The sequence below is a fragment of the Patagioenas fasciata genome, chromosome 1 (genome assembly GCF_037038585.1).
Source record: "Patagioenas fasciata isolate bPatFas1 chromosome 1, bPatFas1.hap1, whole genome shotgun sequence".
NCBI classification, from domain to species: Eukaryota; Metazoa; Chordata; class Aves; order Columbiformes; family Columbidae; genus Patagioenas; species Patagioenas fasciata.
The window spans coordinates 69391132-69413596 of record NC_092520.1 but is presented as its reverse complement, the minus strand read 5'-3'; the positions used below and the strand labels follow the sequence as shown (position 1 = coordinate 69413596).

General features: G+C 39.7%; 1 protein-coding gene across 2 annotated transcripts in view; it reads right to left on the bottom strand.

Moving 5' to 3' along the window:
- AFF3 (ALF transcription elongation factor 3) overlaps positions 1-22465 on the bottom strand; it is a 333175-nt gene that overhangs the window by 135416 nt on the left and 175294 nt on the right. For both annotated transcript variants that reach the window (XM_065829465.2, XM_071808326.1), the window contains exons 5-6: positions 6977-7063; positions 1590-1626 (exon numbers count right to left, since the gene is read on the bottom strand). In XM_065829465.2, coding sequence (XP_065685537.2) covers positions 1590-1626; positions 6977-7063 — 124 coding nt within the window. The remainder of the gene's footprint in view (positions 1-1589; positions 1627-6976; positions 7064-22465) is intronic.

Sequence of the window (22465 nt, the reverse complement as noted above, 5' to 3'; positions counted from 1 at the left end):
ATGTTTCTGCATGTGTTCAGCTGTTCTTTGGTTTGGCTGCCTTCAGCCAGGCAGTAACAAGTGCAGCTCCAGTCCAGCTGCAAATATACGTTGATTTTGCTGAGCAGGATGAATGAGGAGGTAGGAAGAACCTCGAGGTACTGTGGTGTGGGAGGGCAGATGGGGAAACTGAAAGTAAAGTGAGGTCAGAGACCACTGGAATAAGGAGCAGAGGAAAGTTGTGAGGAGGTAGGACTGATTTCCTAATCCACAGGAAAGCATGTTCCATTGGATCTGCAGAACCAATATATTTTATTCAAGTTTTGAACAAATGAAATACTCAAAATGAAACTATGACCAAAGCTGGCCAAACACTGTGGCCTCTGATGTCATTGCAACACCTTTAGCTGAGCTGGTGTGTTTGTCATGCTCCTGACTCTGCGTGTGTTCGCAGAGCCCTCTCTATTATGGCCCTTTTGTGCTTCCTTCTCTCATTACTGTATTCATTATTTTCTGACAGAACCTCATCCCCTTTGCCTTTTATTATTTCCTTAGTGCTGGTACTCGCAGCAATATCAAACCGATGCCAGCAATTAAGTGACACCGCTGCATGTTTCTTCGCAACATTGTCTTCCACATGCTGACCTTTCCCCAGCACAGAGCCACACCGTTTTAATAGCCTACATCTCTCGGCCTTGTCTCTCTGGATGTCTTCTCCCTCACGCAGTGGGTGACCAGCCACTTCCAAAGCCCTGCCTACCAGCTCAGGGCATTTTTCATCACAGCCCCATAATTTACAAACAGGGTTCTGTGCTAGCTGACAGGTCAGGAAGCTAGCAAAACAGTTCTTTCAGTTGAGATGATTTTATGTTGAGAGCAGGATAGGAGCATGCATTTTTAATATGCAAGACAATATTAACAACAGTCAGAGGTGTCAGGGGAGAGGATTAATATTTCGTTTCGCAGAACAATTCAATCTTTCCTTTCAATACAACTGCAAAGTTTTTTACCATAACCAAGTGTAATTAAAGTGCCGCTGATCTGCATCATGAATTGTAAATTGGAGTTCACTGAAAAGCCCCAACCAGGAGCCACACAAGCACACATCACTCCCCTGCCCACATGGCTAGCCAAAAAGACCCACGGCCATACAGTCTTTGAGACATTATATGGTGTTAGTTTGGCAGGGTTCGTGTAGCTTATTTCTGTGCAATAGCCACAAAATATACCATTGCCTATGAAAGATAAATGATAACAAGCCTTCCTGCAGTATTTTCTGGCAGTCTGGATCTGGCTGCACAACTAGGTCAGCTCTTTTCTGGCTTTCTAAAAAAGCCACTCTTGTGCCCTTTCAGTCTTCCTCATCTGCATAATGAAATGGCCATAATGAAATGAAACCTTTTTGTTCTTCCCAGTCCACCAAAAGAGCTGACATTTTGATGGTGGCTCTTCAGTCGAGTTCTCCACGTTTGGCCGCAGCCAAGTGCTGCCTGCTGAGGCTCTGTGCCATCCCCGTCTGCTGCTGCTTCATTACTCTATCAGTCGCTTGTTTTCCATGGTCATTGTCATCCCCTCCACCCAATGCAGACAGAAAATGAGTTGGTACTTACTTGTATTGCTGTGTCCTGTAGATCCCTGTTGCGATTCCTACAGTGAAAATAGAAGAAAGGTATGGTGTGTTATTTTTACAGGAATTTTTAGCTGCAATATTTGCTTGAACATTACCTTAATAATACAAACAACATTGTTAATTGTTCAATCAGTTTCCAAGCAATTTTCAATTACAAGAATAAATTCAATATTTCTCTGAAAATCTATTTATTCTAAGGCTTGTAAACGTATTTCACAACAACCCTTTAATGGTGCGATTCCTTGTATAGCTATTACAACTCTCCTGCTCACTATTCATTTATTGATCAGCCAAAACTCGTCTATTATCTTCTATAAGTTTAGATGAGAAGACCAATATTGTTTCATGGACCATTGGATTCCTGAGGTAGTAGCATGGCTGGTCTTTTCTTTTCACAGGTTGATCTTGACAGCACCAGAGAACGGAAATACAGACTTTAGTTCTGGGTCCCCGAGATTACAAGGTCAACCTTGTATGACAACCGCAATATCTACAAATACAGTGAAACAAATCAGACCATTTTTTCCTCACATGCAAATGTTCACATACTTTACTAACAGAATTTGTTTGCATTCATAAAAATATAAAAGAAGCTTACAAATAGAAGGGAAATACAAATACAAACTGGAACAAAAAGATACTTAAATCATTATTAATCTAAGATGATTAAATCATTTTCAGTGAGGAACTGGGTGCTGGACCAGATCCCTGGTCCACAGAGGCTGAGCAATGGGTCAAATGCACGACTCATCAAGACAGGAACTGCAAGCCCCAGAGAGCTCAGCAGCCTCAGGGGCGGGGGCCCCAAGAGTTTCTTGGCATCTCTAAATGGGGCTTGGCTGGACCGCAGGCACTGGGGTCCTGAGGGCTCAGTCAAATCCCCTCAATCTGCATCATTTGCTCAGGAGTCAAGGCTCTCCGGACTGCCTGGTTTCAATCTGTAATTTTTATGCTATAACACACATCTGCAATTCACTGCCATCCTACACAACTGAAATGTGAGACATCAAACTCTTGGAAGCCCTAAGAGTTTCTACCTTCAGCTGCAGTACGTAAAGATCTGTACTGTGTTTCACAGGCTGACAATAATTTCTCAATAATTTGAAATTGTCTACTTCTGACAAATTGCCTCAGCTTTTTGTGAATGCTTCTGATGAAGGCATATTAAAGCCTGTTTTGTTTTGTTTTGTTTTTTTTCTCTGGTGACTGAATATGATCTTAAAAAGTCAGGATTAGCTTGCAGTGGTGATGTAGTGACATGTACACTTGAATTTAAATGCTATTCCAGTAGCCAACCAGGCTGTTAATAAAAGTAGACCATTAGAGCATGTTCAGTTTCCTGAATAGTGAATTTATATACCCAGAGAAGTTTGGGGATATACAATAATTCTGAAATACCTTCGGGTTTGTAAAAGTGTTTGAAACCACTAAACAAGGATCTCACTTGCTCTTTTACATTTTCGTCAATCTCAGGAAAAAAACACGCTCTGCTCTAATCTTACCTCTGCCATTGGCTCTGCATAGTCTCAAACTGGACATCAGCAAAATATATGAGCTATCGCATTTTCACTTTTCCTTTTAACTGATTCTTTACAATATGTGTCCTGATTATCAACTAATTATTCTTAGTAATAAAGGCTAATACAAAAATCTCATAGCAAAATAGACAATGCTCCCACTGAGATAGGAAAAAAGCATGACTTGATGTAACTTAAAAACCAAAGATGAAGTCTCCACGTCTGGAGATTATTTTCTAGTGCATTTGCTCCAGCTTGTTAAAATCAGGAAGAAAGGAAAAACCAAATGAATTGAGCACATAAAGAATAACATCACTATGATAACTTAGCTTCTGCTGAGAATGATCACCCAATAGCTTTGTGACAGGACACCAGTTCTCCTGGAGTGGATAAAATAATTCTCAAATAACAAAACGATGGTTTATCCCATATCACATACACATAACTAGAAATCAAACAGCTGATCAAACTTTCAAGACATGAAATCATAGTAAAAATGAAGAAAGAGAGCAAAGCATGCAGCAGAATTAACAGCATTTTTTTTCCCGCACAAGACTACAGAATTAATGCCTGAACATGAAAGCTCATTCGCACAAACATCAAGTGAGCTCTTATTTACTGCATTTAATTATTCATTTAAAGTTTATTTATTAAGATGTTTTTAATAAAATTACAATCAAATAGTGCCTGATCATTTGTATGTTATAAAGTGTGACAGAGATAGGAGAAAGGAAAGCACACACAGCCTGTCACATCACACAGATTCAATTATCCTTAAGCTTTGAAAAACAAGAAATAAAGAGACTGTCATTGCCCCTTTCTAGTAAATTCAAGAGTACAAATTAATTCCTCAGAGAAAGAAAATTCAAAGTTAAGGATGAAATGTAACTTTTTGCCCTCTATTACATGAAGGACAGTTCTCCAAATGTCCTCTCCCAGCAGCGCTGTGCTGGGAAACCTACCGAGCACTGCCACACGTGTTAAACCTGACCTGACTTTCATTCTTTTGCATTAATGCAGACCTCCCATGTTAATGAGGTCCGATTTCACATACAGGTACAGCACAGGCACATGCATCCCTCCATCCCCAGAAGAGCATGTAGTTATATAGATGGACAAATGCACATGCACAGTTTCAAATATGCAACTCTGTTACATTTGAGATATATAAACCTCAGTTATTTAGCTTTTATTACTAGACTGATTTCAAAACCATTGTAGTCATAGTTGCTGCGGCCTTTGCAACTTGAATAGCCTAATTAATAAATTTAAAGTTTCAAGCTGTCAGATCACTAATTACTTGAGTTGCAGGTTAAAAGCAGTGAAGCATGTATGGGAACTAATGATGCTGAACTCAGTTTTTATAGACAGAAAAGTAAGGGTGATTTGCATCCTTGCAACAGGGCAGGAGTCCTACAAGCTTCTCTTTTTCTTATTCCCAAAATGATGAGTATCTTTACACTTCAGAACTGTCTTCTGTTAAAAAGGATTGCAGCCTACTTGCTTCTCTGGCTGTAAGACTCACTGCAAATGAACTGATCTCTCAACACTGCCATAAAGATGGAAAATGAATTCACGGCACCGTGCATTGCTTGGAACTAAGAGATAAAGCCAATGCCTTGAATTTAGCCTTTTAGCTTCTTTGCTGGCCTTGGCCACTACTTAACTGACAGGCCCATTTATCTGAATAATGTGCGATCTACAACAGTTTGGTGTAGTCTTTAGGTTTTAACAAGTTAGGACAGCTGTGTAGCTTACCTGTGGAAAAGCTTCCTAAGAGTTTTGGAGACATTCTCTCTGAGATCCAAAAAAGATTTTACACACTTTGTGAAAAGCAATAGCTAGTTTATGAATGTTTAAAAAATATGTTGAAAAATCAAGAATCCATTCTTTGTGTTTTGAAGTCTGACAGGCAGACTCCTTCTAAAGTCTGCAAGTACACAGACTCAGAGTAAGCCACAGAAGTAGCTTTTTAAATTATTTTAAAATATTTTAAAATAGAGGTGGTGTCTCAAATTAACATGATCTATGGCCAGTAACGCAGGATTTTTCTAGGACTTTGGTGAGTTTTATTAGGTACTTCTTTCCCATCTCACTGTATATATAAAAAAAGGCACTGTGATTTCTGACCATGCAGACTATCCAGACCACAATACAGTTGTGATGTTATTATATGTACAAAAGTGTGCTCATATATTATTACATGAAATCTCGTCCATCCTAAGCTTAAATAAAATTGAAATTCTACTTTGGTAAGAGAAAAGGAAACCACCTAGAAAAGGCTCTTTAAAAATGTATGGTAGATCTCTGAAGCAGCTCTGCAGTTCAACCTATTAGAATATTTCCCAGAGAGATGGATGAACAGGCAGAGAGAAGATGAGAAAGTCAATAGAAACCATTATTCACATATCTTTGCCCTATGGTCTGTGGTTCTCCTATTCCTATATTTATCACAATACATTTACTTGTGAGGAAGTGCATTTGTGACAGCCACACAGACACACTGGTAGGTGCACACCTTGCCCATGCACATCTGCATGTGTGCCATGCAAGCAAATCATGCAGTGACCATTATGCAGAAATTTCAGAGTTGCAGGCACCACTTTGTTTTTCTCATCCATATCTGGGCACTTCACCTGCTTGTAAGCTGCTGATCCATCTATCTTCTACTGGACTTACTTTAACTTAACAAGCCTCTAGCACGCCTACCATCTCAATCAGCTGTCTCCCTTCGATGAGTAAATAGGGAGTGAGTGATTCCCTTCTTTTTCTTTCATAACATGCCAGAGATGTTTCGGTTTACACCCCTGATACTTCAAAATCATGACACTCTCATCCACGGAAAAGCTGTTTTACTGTAAGCAAATGTTGAAGGTTTCTTGGCTGTGCGGTTATAATTATTCCCTGCACTAAATTTTGCAGAATGGACTTTAAAGTTATCAAAGGAGCTTGCTTTGACAGGAGAAAGGCTATAAACAGCATCAATACCATCTTTCAAGCTTGAACACTTCATGAAATGTTTGTGGCATATAAGCAGTATATGGTGATACAATGTGAAAATTTTATTTGGTCTTGCACAGGATGTCTGATTTAAATTCCCTCCTGATTTACCAACGCGGTTTTCTGAAGCTCGTGCTGATGAGCTTTACCATGCTGCTCTGCAGCCTCCCTGGGATACACAGGCAATAGTAGACCTGGTTTCAAAGGACCATCAGCAGGACCAGCGGTCTTAGTGCCTTGAGGGACAAAATACTTCCCTGGCAAATACTTTTGTGGCCCCTCCGGGCACCATGGCACCAGGCTGCCTGTCTCTCCAGCAAAGCTGCCCCCAAAGCTAGGCTGGTGGCCGGGGATATACCCTTACTCCTCAGCCCCCAACTGCAGAGGCCAGTGTACTATAAAACCCACCTCAGACCGCAACGGTTTCAACAAAAACCTTGGCTAGCAAAGCCAAATGAAGCAGGAGCAATGGGTGTCAGCAGGAGCTTCTTGACTCACAGCAGCTGTATGTGCCCAGAGGTGTCAGTCAGAGGACTCAGCAGGTGCCCACAGAAGGCACCACATCTGGACACCCCAGCAGGGACACCTGCTGTTTTGCCTTGTGGTTATGGTGAGGAACCCATGACCCACATACCAGCATCAGTGTTGCAGCCAGGAGGTAGGTAAGCAAGAGCCAGGTAGCCCTGCAGAGGCTGTAAGCAGGAAAAAGGCAGGGGATATCGGGGCGCACACGGATAAGGTCATCAGCACAGCATCAGCTTCAGCCCAGAGACCCCACACACTTACGGCTCATGTAGGACATATTTTGAGGTGCAGGAGGCATGGTTATACATGATGAGGTGTGTCTTACCTTGTTTGGGAAGGGAAACTTGCTTTGTTCTGCCTTTCCTGGTGTGTGAATAGCTGACAGTGGTGGAGGCCATGAATGGGTCATCTCCTGAAAAACAATATTGCACAGCAAACTGTGTTTAGAAAGTCAATGGAACAGGAGACAATGATAATATATCAGTAGCAGGAGTGCCTGGGTAGTGGAATATTTAAGTTACCGCAGTTTCTAGGAAATGCCAAGTTTACATATAATCTAGACATTGATTTTTATCACAGACTCTTGAGAGCAGTTCTTAAGCACCGTTTCATTTCCCTGAATAGTTAATGCATCTTAAGTGCGAGAGGTTTGATTTTTCTGACAATCTGCAACCACGTTTTAATCATGCAGTGTATTCTGGCTGGTGAGACTATCAGAGGAACTTTTATTTTTGTAGTATGGGAAGAGAAATTTCAGTTCATGACCAAGTAATAGGGTACACACTATAGACTAATGATGAAATAGATTTCATAGACAAGGTCAGAATCATAAATGCTTAACACTTGCTCAACAGTTAATTCCAAAAATTGCCTTTATCATTGTAAAGGAGTTGAATAAGCTCTTAACTGCAAGGTGTTTGTGCCTTGCAGGACACAGAAATGTGGTGAGCCCTAAACAAGGTGTGCTGCACTCCACTTTCGTCTTCTCCCTGTGTTGTTTTGAAGGACATTTTTAATAGTGAAGAGACATATGTGGCTTGACCTGACTTGCATGCAGTCATTCTTGGTACAGCTTCAGGTAGAAAGCAGACACACATTAAATACTGTAATCATTCAAGCCTGAATCAAGCGGTCTCCAAAACAAGGCTGCTTTTGGGGAGGTGTAAATTAAACACTTCAAACAAGAAATTTGTTAAGAGAGAGGCTTCATATCTTTCTCTAGTGCAGGCTGTTAAAGGATGGATGTGTTTTCTGACATGTTCAGCACCAACTTGGTACACAGTAAGTTAACAGAATTAACATGAAAAGTAGCGTGGAGCGTGACAACCCTGAAGAGTCGGCCTGTAAGTTTCAAGAGCTGAAGAGCAAATAACATCCTACCTAAGCAGGGAGCTTGTTGACACTATCAGGTGTTTGCCCGGCAGATGCTTTGCTGGGTTTTGATACCATCAGCTGACTGTGGTTTCTGTGTTTCTCAGTGATATTCCAAGGGGTTATGCTGAAATCCACGATCAGTCCCAGAATAATACTGGAGTTATATTTCCACAACTCATTCGTTTTTAAAGAGAAACAAAAATGTTCTTGTTTGAAAAAAAGTGTGGGTGAGTCTCTTGCCCATCCTTCATTAGTGCTGATGGAAGTGCTTCCTGACCTGGCACGGACTGAGCTGGGGCATTTTTTACATAGAGGAAAGTCTCCAGCTGTTCTGCCAATAAAAGGATCAGCCCTTTCAACATAGTTTATTAGTAATAAATGTCACCTTTAAAGCATTCTTGATAAACAGTTTATTTCCTAATAAAAACTGCATTCTTTTATTTTATTTGAGGCTAAAAAGTTACATGATTTATTGTACTTCTGTAATCTATGTGCGTGCCTGGTTTGCAGTTTCAGTATCAGAATTGCTTTGCTTTTCAGTTCTTTGAGGCAGATTGTTCATCTTATGACTTCCTTATCTGATAAGTGCCAGCAATAGCAGTACATAGTAATTTTTAATATACAGCAAGTTCTTTAAACTCAGGCAACAAAAAACATAGGCAAACAGATTGCTGTTCACTACAAATACCTGGCACATGTGCTATTGTTTTCAAAAGATTAAGGAATTACATATTGATAAATATTCTAACAGTAAAGTTTTGTAACAATAAATTGATGAAAAGGAGATTTGCAATGTGGACATTCAATCCGAAGACTGCGATCTAAAAAAGTGTTGCTTTCTCACCTGCTTTTCTCTGGTTTTCCCTTACAGGACTATCTGTTTTCTTTCTAGAAAACGGGATGTTATGCATACAGACTAAAGGTGTTTGCACTGGTAAAACCCCATTCCCAAACAGAAAAGGTTGCTTTTCACTACAAGTTGAGGTTCTGAGCCTAAAAGTAGGCACAGGAATGTCGCTTTCTCCTGAAGGTCAATGCTTTACGTTATCTCTGTCAATTGAAGAATGCAGGCAGGGAGACTGGGAACATCTGGTGGTTTTGACCTAAAGTCATCTTACTTGTGAAATATGCTACTCAGTACTTATGATTTCCATTTGCCCAAGAAGCAGTTCCTCCAGGTTATACAGTGGCTGACCCCCACTGTCACCTTCAGGGAAACATCTTCTGAGAAGTCTGCTGTATGCCATGCAGAAACCAATCTGTTACAGCAGCGGAGCTCTTCCCTCCCACCTTGCCTGCCCCAGTCTGACAATGATGCCTTCATCCAGGGAAAGGACCAGAGGGCTGATTAAAAATAAGGGTGACCTTTTTTTTTGACATGTCAAAATCTTTCATTTTTTCTTTTCCCCAAGATTATTATTTCTCATCCACACTTCAATGAAAAATAGCCTTAATGGTCTTTTTTTTTTTTTTCCAGCTAGCTTCTCTTCTCCCTTTTTACTTTGAGATGTGGTATATAATAAAGCTTTCTACATAATTTAAATTTGATGTAACCCTTTCTGACACAAAGATTTAGTAAGATCACTGATATTTGCCAGGGTTAATAATTGCCATTATTATGAACATCTGAATGAGAGTTTACTAGAATAATATTTTGGGTTGTGATCTTATGGTGTATTTATCACTACCCTTTGGAATTCAGACAACTATGAAATGAAATCAAATTAGAAAAAAAAATCAGAAAGCTAACATGAAAAATACCCCCAACTGTAGGTTTTCACCACTGAGGATTGGTAAGATTTTAAGTGCAGTAAAATATTTTTTGAAAAGGGAAACATGTGTACAGTCTCCTTCTGGCTGCGAAGAACAGAATAGCAAAAATCAGGAGAAAGGATTTAGGTGTCCAGCAAGTGTCAACACTTTGCAAGGTCAAGCAGAAACAAATCCAGAGCACGTTCCTGTGTGCCAAATCTCATGACTTTAGATTATTGAAGATATTTGAGACAGATTAAAAGCATTTGTGGTGACATATGATTATATCAGAACCATTTTTAGTACAAGACGTGAAATGTTTGAAAATGTAAACCAAAATGGCAACTAACTAACTAAATAGAAAAGACTGAATTTTTATTGTTAAAATAAACTTTCATGCACAGCTTCTCTTTTCTGCCCAGCTGACTCGCCTGTCTCTGGAGTTTGGTACTTAAGATCCTTGGCACCTTCAAATTGGTGGTAGAACATTGATTGATACGAAAGATTTTTTAAATTAGAGAGAGAAAAAAGCAGGGATTTTTTTAGCATTAATCAAACAAAAAACAAGTCTGAAATGCCTGGCACCAGAAAATGTTCCAGGCACTACAAGATAATGGTCTGATTTAAAACTGATTTAGATCTTTCTCCAAACTTGATTAAGTTAACTTTAAAGTCCTGAAAAATGTTAATTAAAGGAAGCACCAAGACGTCATTTGGGGGTCCAAAAATAGGGAAAACAAAGATTTCTGGTTCAAAGAAGGAAGCCCTGACTAAACTGATTAAAAAATGCAGCTGGATGAGCACGTGTGCCCAACTGCAGGACAGCTTGTTTGAGATGATGACTGCCCTCCTCCTCCTGTGGCCAGATGCACAAGACTGAGGGGTGGCTCTGAGACCCCTTATATATATATGTGTGTGTATGTATGTACGTTTGTATGTATGTATATATGTATATATGCATATATATGTGTGTGTATATATATGTGTATATATATTTTTTTTAAACACGCATTTGTCCTTGTGAGGGTTGCAGCAATGTTTCACGCTGACATCTTTGCAGTGGTGGTGATGGCATGTCTCATTCACACGCACAGTTTAACTCTACAACTGTACTTGTCTCCACCTGTAGTAAATCAGTTTGCGGCAGTTATACATGAATGTCCAGTTTTACAAGCTATAAAGGTCCAAGCCTAGTTAATCTTAGTCAATGTGCCAACTTGGCTTTTCTTCTTACTGAAGAGAAAACCTTCAAATAAAAAAATCTATGGTACTGCGTATCCTTGCTCCAAATTCAGTTTCCGCAGCAACAATTAACTAACGAGACATTTTTTGTGGATTAATGACTGCTTGGCAGTGTTTTGTCTGGGGCTTTTAACCCTAGCTTGTAGGTAATTTTTCAGGAAAAGTACCATGCAGAGGTAAATAATAGTATTCACTCTAGACTTAAGAAAATGCTATTTATCTAGTGCCATCAATCTTGCTGTGTGGCACATGATACCAGAAATGGCTGAACTGATTCAGAAAAGTTGTAATTAATAAAAAGCAGGGAGACCAGTGTCTTCTAGATTTAAAGTCTAGTCACATGTATTATCTTGCTGTTCATCCACTGCCAAAACCAGAACTTATCACTGGGCCATTAAGAAAATTGACTGTTTAATCCTCCTCTTGGCTTGTGCTCACCTAGCCAATTTTTGATTCATAATATTTTGTCTCTCCACAGATGACGACTTAATAAATGTTTGTAGCATCTCATAAAGGACCCTGTCAAACACCTTTTGGAAATTATTTTAGCTGGCTCAACTTCATCCACTAACATGTTGCAGGAATTATAGAAGATTGGTGCGACACAATTTTCCTCTGCAAATACTCTGCTGGTTAGCTCACAGGCACCACAGAGCCTCTCTCTTTGTAGTTACCTACACTAAAATGCAGATTTTAGGGAAGCATTAAATATATTTATTCAGCTGGAAGTCAAGGCAACACAAAGCTAATGCAGAGCTTTCCAAGATACTTTAGCAAGCGATCACAGGACACAGTTTGAGAACTTCTAATCCAGTTACTCTCCTGTCTTCATAACATAGATTTTTTATTATTATTATTTTAAACACAGAAGACTCTTTAACTGCTGTCAGTTGGCAAAAATCCCTTTCAGTTAAGTGAAGCTACACTGTCACTAGCTGACAACATGGCAATTATTTTCGTGTCAAACATCCAAAGCAAAGAGTCTGACACTGAAACTTTTGGAGACTATGTTGAAGATGATAGGATTTCACTACGATAAGGTTCCCATAATGTGAAAAGCAAATTTTCTTGCTTTTTTTTTTTTTTGATTAAATTGATTCCTCTAGTATCTGTTATTGCTGCAACTTTTCTAACCCAAACTTCAAATATACACCTGTAAAATAGAAAGATAAAGCTGTTTCTTCTTGTTTCTTTACGACATCACTTATGCAAACTACATCTACTTAACTCTTTTTCTTCTTTCTCAAAGGCCGTGTAGTTTCCTTTGAGCACTTGATTATTTTTCTCTTTTCATTCGAGCATCTTTTATTTTGTCATTATTCTTTTATTCAGAACCACCACCACCACACAATAAAATATCTTGCCATTTTCCATCTTCAACTGCAGGGGTGTCAAACTCATTTTCACCAGTCGCCACATCAGTCTCATGTTTGTTTGCCTTCAAAGGGCCAAATGTAATTTTAGGACAGTATAAATGCATTTATAGAGTCTTACAATTATATTTGGCCGCTTGAAGGCAACTGCCAGGCTGAACTGATCCCTGGTGATAATGAGTTTGACACCCCTGTTCTATTGTTTCCTGTTTTACTTCCTTTCCATCTATTGATACTTATTTGGGGAGGTTTTAATTTATAATTAATATTTACATCACATATGATGTAAAATGCTTTCTAAACTTCAGATAAGTGACAAATGTGGTTTCACCCACCCACTAACTGAAGGATGAAATACGGGAACTACTGCGAGTTCCCTGTCATGGGGCTGAAATAGCTGTAAGGACATCATTTATGCCAAGCTGGGTGACAGCTCAGCACTGAACCTCAGTTAGCAGCTCTTCTGTCTCCCCTACTCCTGCTAAAATGGTTTCAACAAGAGACTTTTTTTCCATAGCAATCTGCTGCAAAACACATTCTACCACATTTCCCCTTTGGCTCCAGTCCCAAGACCCTTCAAATGCCCTGCTGCTTTCCGTAATATGAATTCTTTTCAATATGCTACATCGGTATAACATCCCAAGCCATATCACGATCCAGGGGAGAGTGATTGTCAAGGATTTTTTTTGTTCTTAGTAAAGAAACAAAGGAAATTGTGTAGCTTGTGACTGTGTCATTTGTGCTGTGGTTGGTTCTTCAGACCTGAATGGATGGGCATCGTCTGAAACTGTTTGATAGGAACAGGACTCTGTGTGTATGTGTCTGTGGGCTACGGAGAAGGAAAGAAAAGAGAAATTAGGCCCTTGAAAAGGGACAAGGTCAGAGGTTTTTCAGGCTGCAGCATTAAAGAATGTGTTCAGCATTAAATCTAAGCATGTTTGGTATCCACAGAACTAAACCATTCCAAATCACAAACATTTGCAACGTGATCTGTGGACCAATTCACTCTAGAGAAAATCACAAATGCCAGTGCAATAAGGTTCTGTTTGGAATATATTATCTCTGCTTTAGTGGAACCATCCTGCAAATAACGTGCAACATTCAGTCAAGGTTCACCAATCTTGGACAGATAAATGCAAAAGAAGGCTACAGCTGCTTACATATCAAACTGACTTATTCAGGTCCTTTATTGTATGATTATAATTATTTAACAAAGAGTCTTGCAAAGTTTTGTACTTTTTTTGGGGAGTAAATGAGCTTAAAAGTCCAGAAGAAGCTAGAGACATCCAAGAAAAATGTGGTTTGATTCTAAGAGTAAGTGTTAATTAGGGTATAATCCATGCCATGCTCTCTCATCTCAGAGTTAAAGACAGTAAGATTTATCTCTATCTATCAGGAAAGGAAGAATGTGTCCCTTTATAGGTAAATAGTTGAACAGAATTTAGAGGGTTTCCTTAAAAACTTTTGAATATTCTTCAATGAAATTAAAAAAAAAGGACAAGATTTCTCCTGTAGCCACAATGATGAATATCTGCTCCTAGCTAAGAAGCTATGTTTTTAGATGAATGCATTGGGCCATATGATATGACAAACTGTCTGAAAAGCAGCCTTGCCTGGGCAAGCTGAGATGATGTGGTTAATCAAGGTACAATCTTTATTAGGGCATTAACCTCCTGCACCCAAGGACTGTGGATTCTAATTCCTGAATTGCCATGCAAGACTGATGCAGCTAGTTTTCTAGCCTCAGTTGACAGCAGGCTAACAGAAGTGGCTAATGAAGATGAATAGCTGCCTCTTGGGAGCTGGGGGAGGAGAAAGAGGAAAGGAAAAGACCTAGGATACTTCAAGGTCCAGATCGCTGTATGATTTCAGATAATAATGAAAAAGTGCACATAGTCGACATTTTCAGAGATTGTAACAAGCATGTTAATTCTGCAGTCTGCTAACAAAGCAATGGTAGTGTCCTCAGGACTGCTCTGGAAACATTTCAAGAAGTTAAAACAAAGGTTATTGAAAATAAAGACCAGGACACTGGTCAGGGTCATACCCTGTTTTTGAAGAATGATTGTATCAATATGGATAAAGGAGTAGATAAAAAAAAATTACCCCTAGCTAAAAACCAGCACATTTACTAAGGAAAACATCTGCAGCTTGGAGAAGACAAAAATACTGTCATGGTAAATATTTAGCAATACTGAAACATCTTTGCCAAAAATGCATGTAATATTCTACTATAAACACTTCTTTATTCCAGGCTAAACTACAAGGCTAAATGTAAGGACATCGTTGAAGCAAGATTTGTGGGGGGTGGGGGGAAAAACCCTATTTTTTTTTGCAACTAGACAAATTTTTCAAGTTTCTCATTTTGTAGGAAACTAGAAGCTTTCCGATCAGTACATTAGTGGTCCTGGTCCACCCACCCTGGACAGAAGGTGAAATAGCGAGTCATTGGTTTGGCCTAATTCGTCCTTAGTTCCAGTCTTTCCTACTTCTGGTGCCAGTTTAAGAGGACTGGGGGTACCATAAAGACTTACTGGGTTCCTGGGCTTGTACAGGAATCTGAGGGCTTATACGAAAAGCTCTTTTGTGAATCTACAGTGGAGATTCACCAGTGGGTATGAATTGATCATTTTAGCTCAGCTTGTTCAGCCAACTGATTGAGTATTTCAAGCTTCATGAATTTACGGGTAACATAGTAGTGCCTGTGTGCTCTGCGCATGAGTTGCGGGCAGACATTACATGAAGTAAATACCTTGTGCTCTGGGTTAAGGTTCAAGGTGCTACCAGAACGCCTTTTGGCCAATGTACCTGCAAAGGCTGCCAACCATAACAAGAAGAAAGTAAGCTTCTGTTCTGTCTTACTTCAACAAACTTCTTGGTCAGTGTGAAAAGATGATAGAGAGGGTCAGAAAAGACCACGGAAAGAAAAAAAGTAAGAATTAAAGTATTAGAAATTAAATTGCTGTCAAATGTGGCTCTATAAAGTGTAGCTCCAAGAGGTTTTCACTTGCGGTTTCTTAATGATACTAGACGAAATGTGTTCAATTTACAGGTGAAAATTACACCAGGCTGGGACCTCGGTCTGTGGAGCTGAGCATCAAGGCAGGGACTCTCCTTCCCTTTTCCCTGCCATAGTGCAGAGAGGTTCTGCAAGGCAAAGCAGACTGTAAATCCTTCCTGGACAACCTTGCATGGATGTGGCTGACTGCAATTAGCAAACAATTTTGTTTATGATGCTCTTACAACCTGGGGAATCTGTTCATATACAAGTCATTTATTCTGAATGAGATTAAGAAATCACTGTAGCAGTGCGTGCTTCAGTGTATGTGAATTCAACCATCTGTTCTCAAGGTTGCATCGTGTGTATCCTAGATCTGAATTGACAGAAAGGTGCTAAATCTCATGGTTCATATTCTAGAAGTAGCACAGTGGCACAACGTGATGGCTGAAGCCAACGGAGACCAGTTCAGCTAAGAGTACAGAAGTGTACAGAGTTGAACACAGACAAACTCGTGTCCACAAATTAAAAATACCATATATACCTGGCAGGCTGGAACACTGGGCCCAGAAAGGAGTTAGAGATCACCAGAGGACAAGCAAGTGAAAATAATCTCCCAGCAACTGATGCTCTTTCCCAAAGAGCTTCTTCCATCATTGTGCATTTGAAAATGAAGAAGTAAGGGGCATGGGGCACATCAGTGGACCTAAGACCTGGAGCATCCTCTGGAAGTGACTTTCTATATTGTCTAGAGATGGAGTCCAGGTTCCTATACTCAGTGCCTCCAACAGCTGGTGGTGGGAGCGTTGAGTCTGGGCTTGTGCACCTTGGAGCAAAGTTTTATTTCTTATATGTTTGTATGGCACCTAGCACAGAGATGTCCATCAGTGCTAGGCCTCTCTAGTTGCTACAATCACATATACAAGTTGGTAGTGCTATTATTTCAGCTAGGCTGCCCTGATACTTTTTCTTAGACTATTTCCTTAGACTCCTAGGTTATGTCTCCGTCTCCAAATCTGAGAACAATAGCACATTTCTGTGTCTTGGCTGTCTGCATACCAGGATGACAGTCAAGTACTCACAAGGCCCTCTTCCCTGCCCTTCCTGTTTTTTGGAAACATATACTCCATGAGTTCTTTTAATATAATACCTTCACATTAAGAAGACATTGCTGTTCCAGAGACGTCATCTGAGATCATCTAAAATGTTTTCCTTAAATATACAGACAACCCAGTATTAGGTTTTCCGGTTTTAATGTGGGTAGTGAGAAGGTTAGCAGGCTGGCTATCATGATTTTAATCTGAAAAGTCACATTTGGATTGTGTCTCAGCCTGGGAGAGCAGTTGGATGGCAGAGGAGAGTAGAGGTGCTCTCCATCAGGCACCCAGCCTCGACCCCTAGAGGGACCAAGGTGTGCACAACAGTATTCCAGCAGGTCCATGTAGGCACAGCCACTATGCCAGGTTGCTCTTTGCCTCCTGTTGACTTCAGTAACGTACATGTCCTCCTTGCCAGGGTAGGCATAGAAGAAAAAAATAGTAAAAAAAATCTTCCTCATGCCTACTTTTGAATGTTAGGTTTGCCAGTAGCACAGGAGTGTCTGGGAGCCTGTGCAAAGGCATTATCTGCCTGGGCTGCCCCTACTCACCATCATGTTCTTGGAAGCCAGGGCCAGAAGCACTGCTACTTCTCCCTGTTACACATGGGGGTGGCCTGTGAGAAGATGCTGGGGGTATGGAGAGGCCCTTTGTTTGTCCCAGTTGTCTCTAGGTAATCTGGCATTTCTTGGTAAAACTGATTTTAAATTGTGCTTCTCTCCAGCTGCAAATGTGCCTATGGAGCAGTGCGGGAGATCGTTTTTTACCTGTGCAATTCACACTCATCTAGTGTTTCTATTAAGTGGGTTCTTCAAAGCTATCATTGTCTCAAGCTCTGTCTGCTTTAAGCCCTGAAACAATATTTGGCGCTTATTGTACACACTGGCTTTCATTTGCAAGGTATTCTGCAAACCTGAACTAAGCATCCCAGTAAGCATCTGTAAGTACCACACTATTATTACATGGTAGAACACATAAAACTGGAATTAAGGTTGAAAGAATCTTGAGTCAGAAAATCTCTTAAGAAAATGCCTGTCCCAGCACAAACAGTACCAAGTGTGACAATGTCATTCTGCGACTCCACTTGGAAAAAAATAGTCGAAGGTATGAAAATATACACTGAAACCTTAACTCTGCTCCTAAAAGCAGGTGATCTGGCTTCATCTATCATACCGTTTTTTTTCACTAAGAAGCAGCATAATGCAATTATCTTAGTCCCGCTCTGCTCTGCACTGGTGCGGCCTCATATGGAGCACTGTGTGCAGTTCTGGGTGCCACAAGATAAAAAAAATATAAAGCTACTGGAGAGTGTCCAGAAGAGGACTACAAAGTTGGTGAAGGGCTTGGAGGGGGAACCGTATGATGAGCAGCTAAAGTCACTTGGTTTGTTAGGCCTGGAGGAGACTGAGGGGAGACCTCATAGCGGCTACAGCTTCCTCACAAGGGGAGGAGGAGGGACAGGTGCTGATCTCTTCTCTCTGGTGACCAATGACAGAACCTGAAAGAATGTCAGCAAGATGTGCCAGGGGAGGTTTAGGTTGGATGTGAGGAAAAGGTTCCTCCCCCAGAGGGTGGTGGAGCACTGGAACAGACTCCCCAGGGAGGTGTCACGGCCCCAAGCCTGACAGTGTTCAAGAAGAGACTGGACAACACCCTCAGACACATGGTGTGAACTGTGGGGTTGTCACATGCAGGGACAGGAGTTGGACTCCATGATCCTTGTGGGTCCCTTCCAACTCAGGGCATTCTATGATTCTATGATTATTGTAGGCATTATCTGAATAAGAAATTTGCTTCTACTTAAACAAAGCAATGTTTTTAAACCATTTTGACTAAACCTAAATACATCAAATGAATGGAAAGAAAAATAAAGTAGATCTTCGAAACAGTTCGTAAGTAGACTGGCTATGAAACAAACCTGAACTGATGAAAAACCCATATGCACAGAAAACCTATGGAGACTAGCATATCATGCTGCCTCCCCATTTCTACGTATTCTCTGCTGATGTTGTACCAGACTCCCAGTAGAAAGACAGCTTGGTTTTACAGCTAGAACGTTATAAAAAATGATGCTAACAAAAGTTTTTACAGTTCTCTAAAACATTTCTCAAGATGTTTGCCAGCAAACAGTAGGTGATTATGAAATTACAGGCTGCACTGTGACAGAGGCACACAAGGAAGTAAGGTGGTTACAAATGCTTGTTTATTTTCAAGCTCTTAACTACACGTGATTTACTTAACCACTTTACAGCAAAATTAACATTCTTTTGCTGTCATTAAAAAAAAAAATGAGGATGTAAAAATATATATATATATTTACTACAGAGAAATCATATGGAAAAATTAAAGTAATACATAAAGAAAAAGGAAACAGGACATATCATTACCACTTTATATTTTATGTTACCTGGCTTTTAGAGAGAGTGGGAATCAGGAACAGCTGCCTTAAAAGTCATGAAAGGTTGTTTTGTGGCAGGAAATGTTAATTTATTTTGATTTCTCTTCATAAGAACCATCAAACTGCAATTCACTGCATTAAGAAGGTCCACATAATATCTACATAGCAATTAATTCCCACTTAAATCTTCAATGACTTTCCTACCCAGGGAAGGATTTCGCCCCTGCTGATTAAAAGTAGGCCTTTAGGTTAGTTCTTTTTTTTACTATGAAAAAGTTTCCTGTTAAAACAAAGCAGTGGATATATCTTTCAAAGCTTTAGTACATGTAGAATCCCTTCAGAAGATCACAACATTGAGGTTTTTTCTGCACCAGTAATGAACACATAAGTAAGGAAAACCCTCAAAATGAAGCAGTTGGAGATTACTACAGTGGTAATCATGAACATTTTCGTGCTTTTTGTGTGGGAAAAGTAGGATCCTGGAATGATGCCAGGTGGCTTAAAATAATCTGCATGGGCAAGGCAATTGCATCTAACTGGTGTATGTTGAGAGTAGAAATGATGATCTAGAGGTGACTCAACTGATGCAACTCTGTGTTCAGAATACAAGCCATAAAAAACCCCCGTGATACAAACCCAGTCCACCCCCAGTGCTGAGTTACGTCAACCAAAGGGAATCCCAGTTACAGCAAGGCAAAGCAGAGTGGCCTGATAGAGGTTTTGCTGATTGTTCAGCAAATAGAAACACTCATAACACCTGTGTGCAAGACAGACTGTAGTTTTAATACAGAGCATGTTATAAATTGAGAAAAGATACAAACTGTACTTTCAAATTAATCCTTTAATGCCAACTGGCAGTAAAGCTTTTAGTAGGGTCTGCTTGGTTTTATTGATAGGTTCAATGTGTTGAATCCCTATCCATATTTTAGCCCCAGTGCCTGGATGCACATCACCATTGGTTTCTGATGCTTAATCTCATTAGTACAGCTATTTGTACTGATACACCCAATAAGGTTGCTAACACTACCTTAGCTAAGTGTTATTTATTGTATCTGTATATACAACAATATTAACACAGTCAAGCATCAGCATCGGCACTTGAGGGCACCATTAAATTCATCCAGTGTTCAGCAAGAGATTTAATGATGGATTTAATAGTATTAAGCAGGAAAAAATGCCCTTGGCCTTTACATTCTCATTTAAAAACATATAAAAGAGTAGTAATTCAGGCAGTTATACTTCTTTCAAAGATTTTCCTTTAAATCACGCTCAGCAATATGAGATCAGCTGTACATTGGTTGTTATTGTATCTTGACCAAAGACAGCAGCCCCTGGCCTCTCAGAATTATCAAACTGTTGGCAAATTCAGCTCAAGATCCTACATCAAATATGGGTGAGTTTACTGCTAAAACAATGAAGACAAAGATGGGCAGAAAATTAGCACAATGGTATTGCCTGTGAGCAACATTACAGAGACTTCTGTTAGCAATAAACATAAGTAGAGCCATGAAACAACTGGATGTTTGGGTTTTATGCTGATTTTTTCATGGAATATATACATATAAATATTTGTGCAGTAGTGTGCCTGTTGAATTTTTCCATAGTTTTTAGCTGCATTTACCTTGCTTTCTTTTAGTCTCCAGATGTCTGTTAATGAATGGACCTACCGATGTTCTCCAGCCCATCAGTGAGATAATTTCATGCAATAAAAAGTTTTTACTGTCTCTGAAGCAATTGCACCCTTTAGGTTGCAGGAACTAGGGTTTAGTCTGACATCGGAAACTTTCCTCACATGCTGCCCAGCTGAGTCTGTCCTTGAACATTCAGTGTGAAACCCCCAAGTGGGTGGAAAAAAAATGCTGGAAGACAAAGATGCTCTCCACATGACCCTTACTAGTGATTAGAGGATCAACTAAGCACCTGTGAATTCTTCTTAAGCTTGGAAAATGTGGGCCATATGTGCAGCCTCTCAGTGACTTCCATATGTAGAGCTGAATTTATATCACCATGAACAAGCAACTGTTCAGTCATAGGCTTTTTTTTACATATTTTCATTGTGTATCATGAAAAGATTATACAGACACTTATACTAGCAGTATGAATACTGACAATTAAAAGATAACAGTAAAACCATCATATTTTAATTTGAAACCAAATTAAAAAGTTTTTTTCAGCGATTTTGGCATTAAAGAGAATATGGATCAAATCAAAATTATACTTCCACACACATGGGTAATAACACTTAAAACTCGATCCTTAGCAGCAAAAAACCAACAAAAAAAGCCCAAGTGACTACTTATCAAGGAACATTCACATTTTCCTCTGAAATTTCTCTGTTTGTGAATAGTTCTTCTGACACAGCTACTGGGGCAATTTGAACAAACTTGCTACATAACATCTCTTGAGATAATGCACCTAGTTTAAAGCATGAGTTATGCAACAGAGACACAGGAAGGGACAGGCCATTCTTGTTTCCTCATGCATCCAGACACACCGGATTAATTATAGAGCTTTACATAAATATGGATGTGCTTGATTCCACAGTGCTTTACAAAACAAGGGTAAAATATCACTGATGTTCAGCCACATCACTGGTGGGAAAAAGCCATATAGGGTACACAATTCACTGCACAACAGTAAGGGAATGGGGAGTAGGCTAAAAAGGAAATATTATCCAAGGATGAGAAGAAATCCCATTTCTTAGGAGACAAGGCCCCAGGTCTCTGATGTCATTTCCAAACATGGGTCTTTGGTTGTGACAGATGCAGCTAACATCCTCATATGATGAAACATACCTTCTCAATTTATCTATTTCAGAAAAATAAGCCAATGCAGAAAACTAGATTCCTGTTCGTGCCATTAGAGCTAGGAGTCCTGCATCCACCTCCACATTCTCAAGATTTTGGTGCACAAAACCTTGTGTGGATCCACACCAAAGGTTTAGTTTATACATCTGTGTGGTGCATATGTAATATGAACATTTTGCACAGTTATTTTGGATAATGGGGAAGTAATCGTTAATTATCATATTTTTAAGAGAATCTTCAGTAGTAAGGATTCCTGAAAAAGCACCAGTACAGGTACCACAGAGCTATCTTCTCTTGCAATTGACAATATTATTTTTTTTTCCTCATCTCTAACAGCAGGCAGTTCAGTATTGCTGAAATGGCTTTGTACCACTTTGCCACCTTTGGATGAGATACTCATGGTGAGTCTTTCAGAGGCTCTAAGCTTTACTTCTGTCTATGGGTACTCAGAGACAGCTCCCGCTGAAGTCAAGGGAAGCTGAATGCCCATAAAAAAGGAGAAAAAAAAGTAATTTTATTAGTGGCAGTAAGGATTTAAAAATGCTTGAGAAGGCAAAATCCCTTCCTCAAGCTGGCTGCTAAAGTGATATACTTTCAAGAGACTGAAAAGGTTCATCTAGAATTTGCTCTGTTGGTTAAATAATACTTACACAGGTTTTTGCATGCTGATTATGTATCAATTATTGTATAATTGCATCATTACTTTAATTAGATTAAACTACATAATTGGGTTGCCTAATTAAAGAACAGGGTGGGGGGAGAAAGGTAACTTA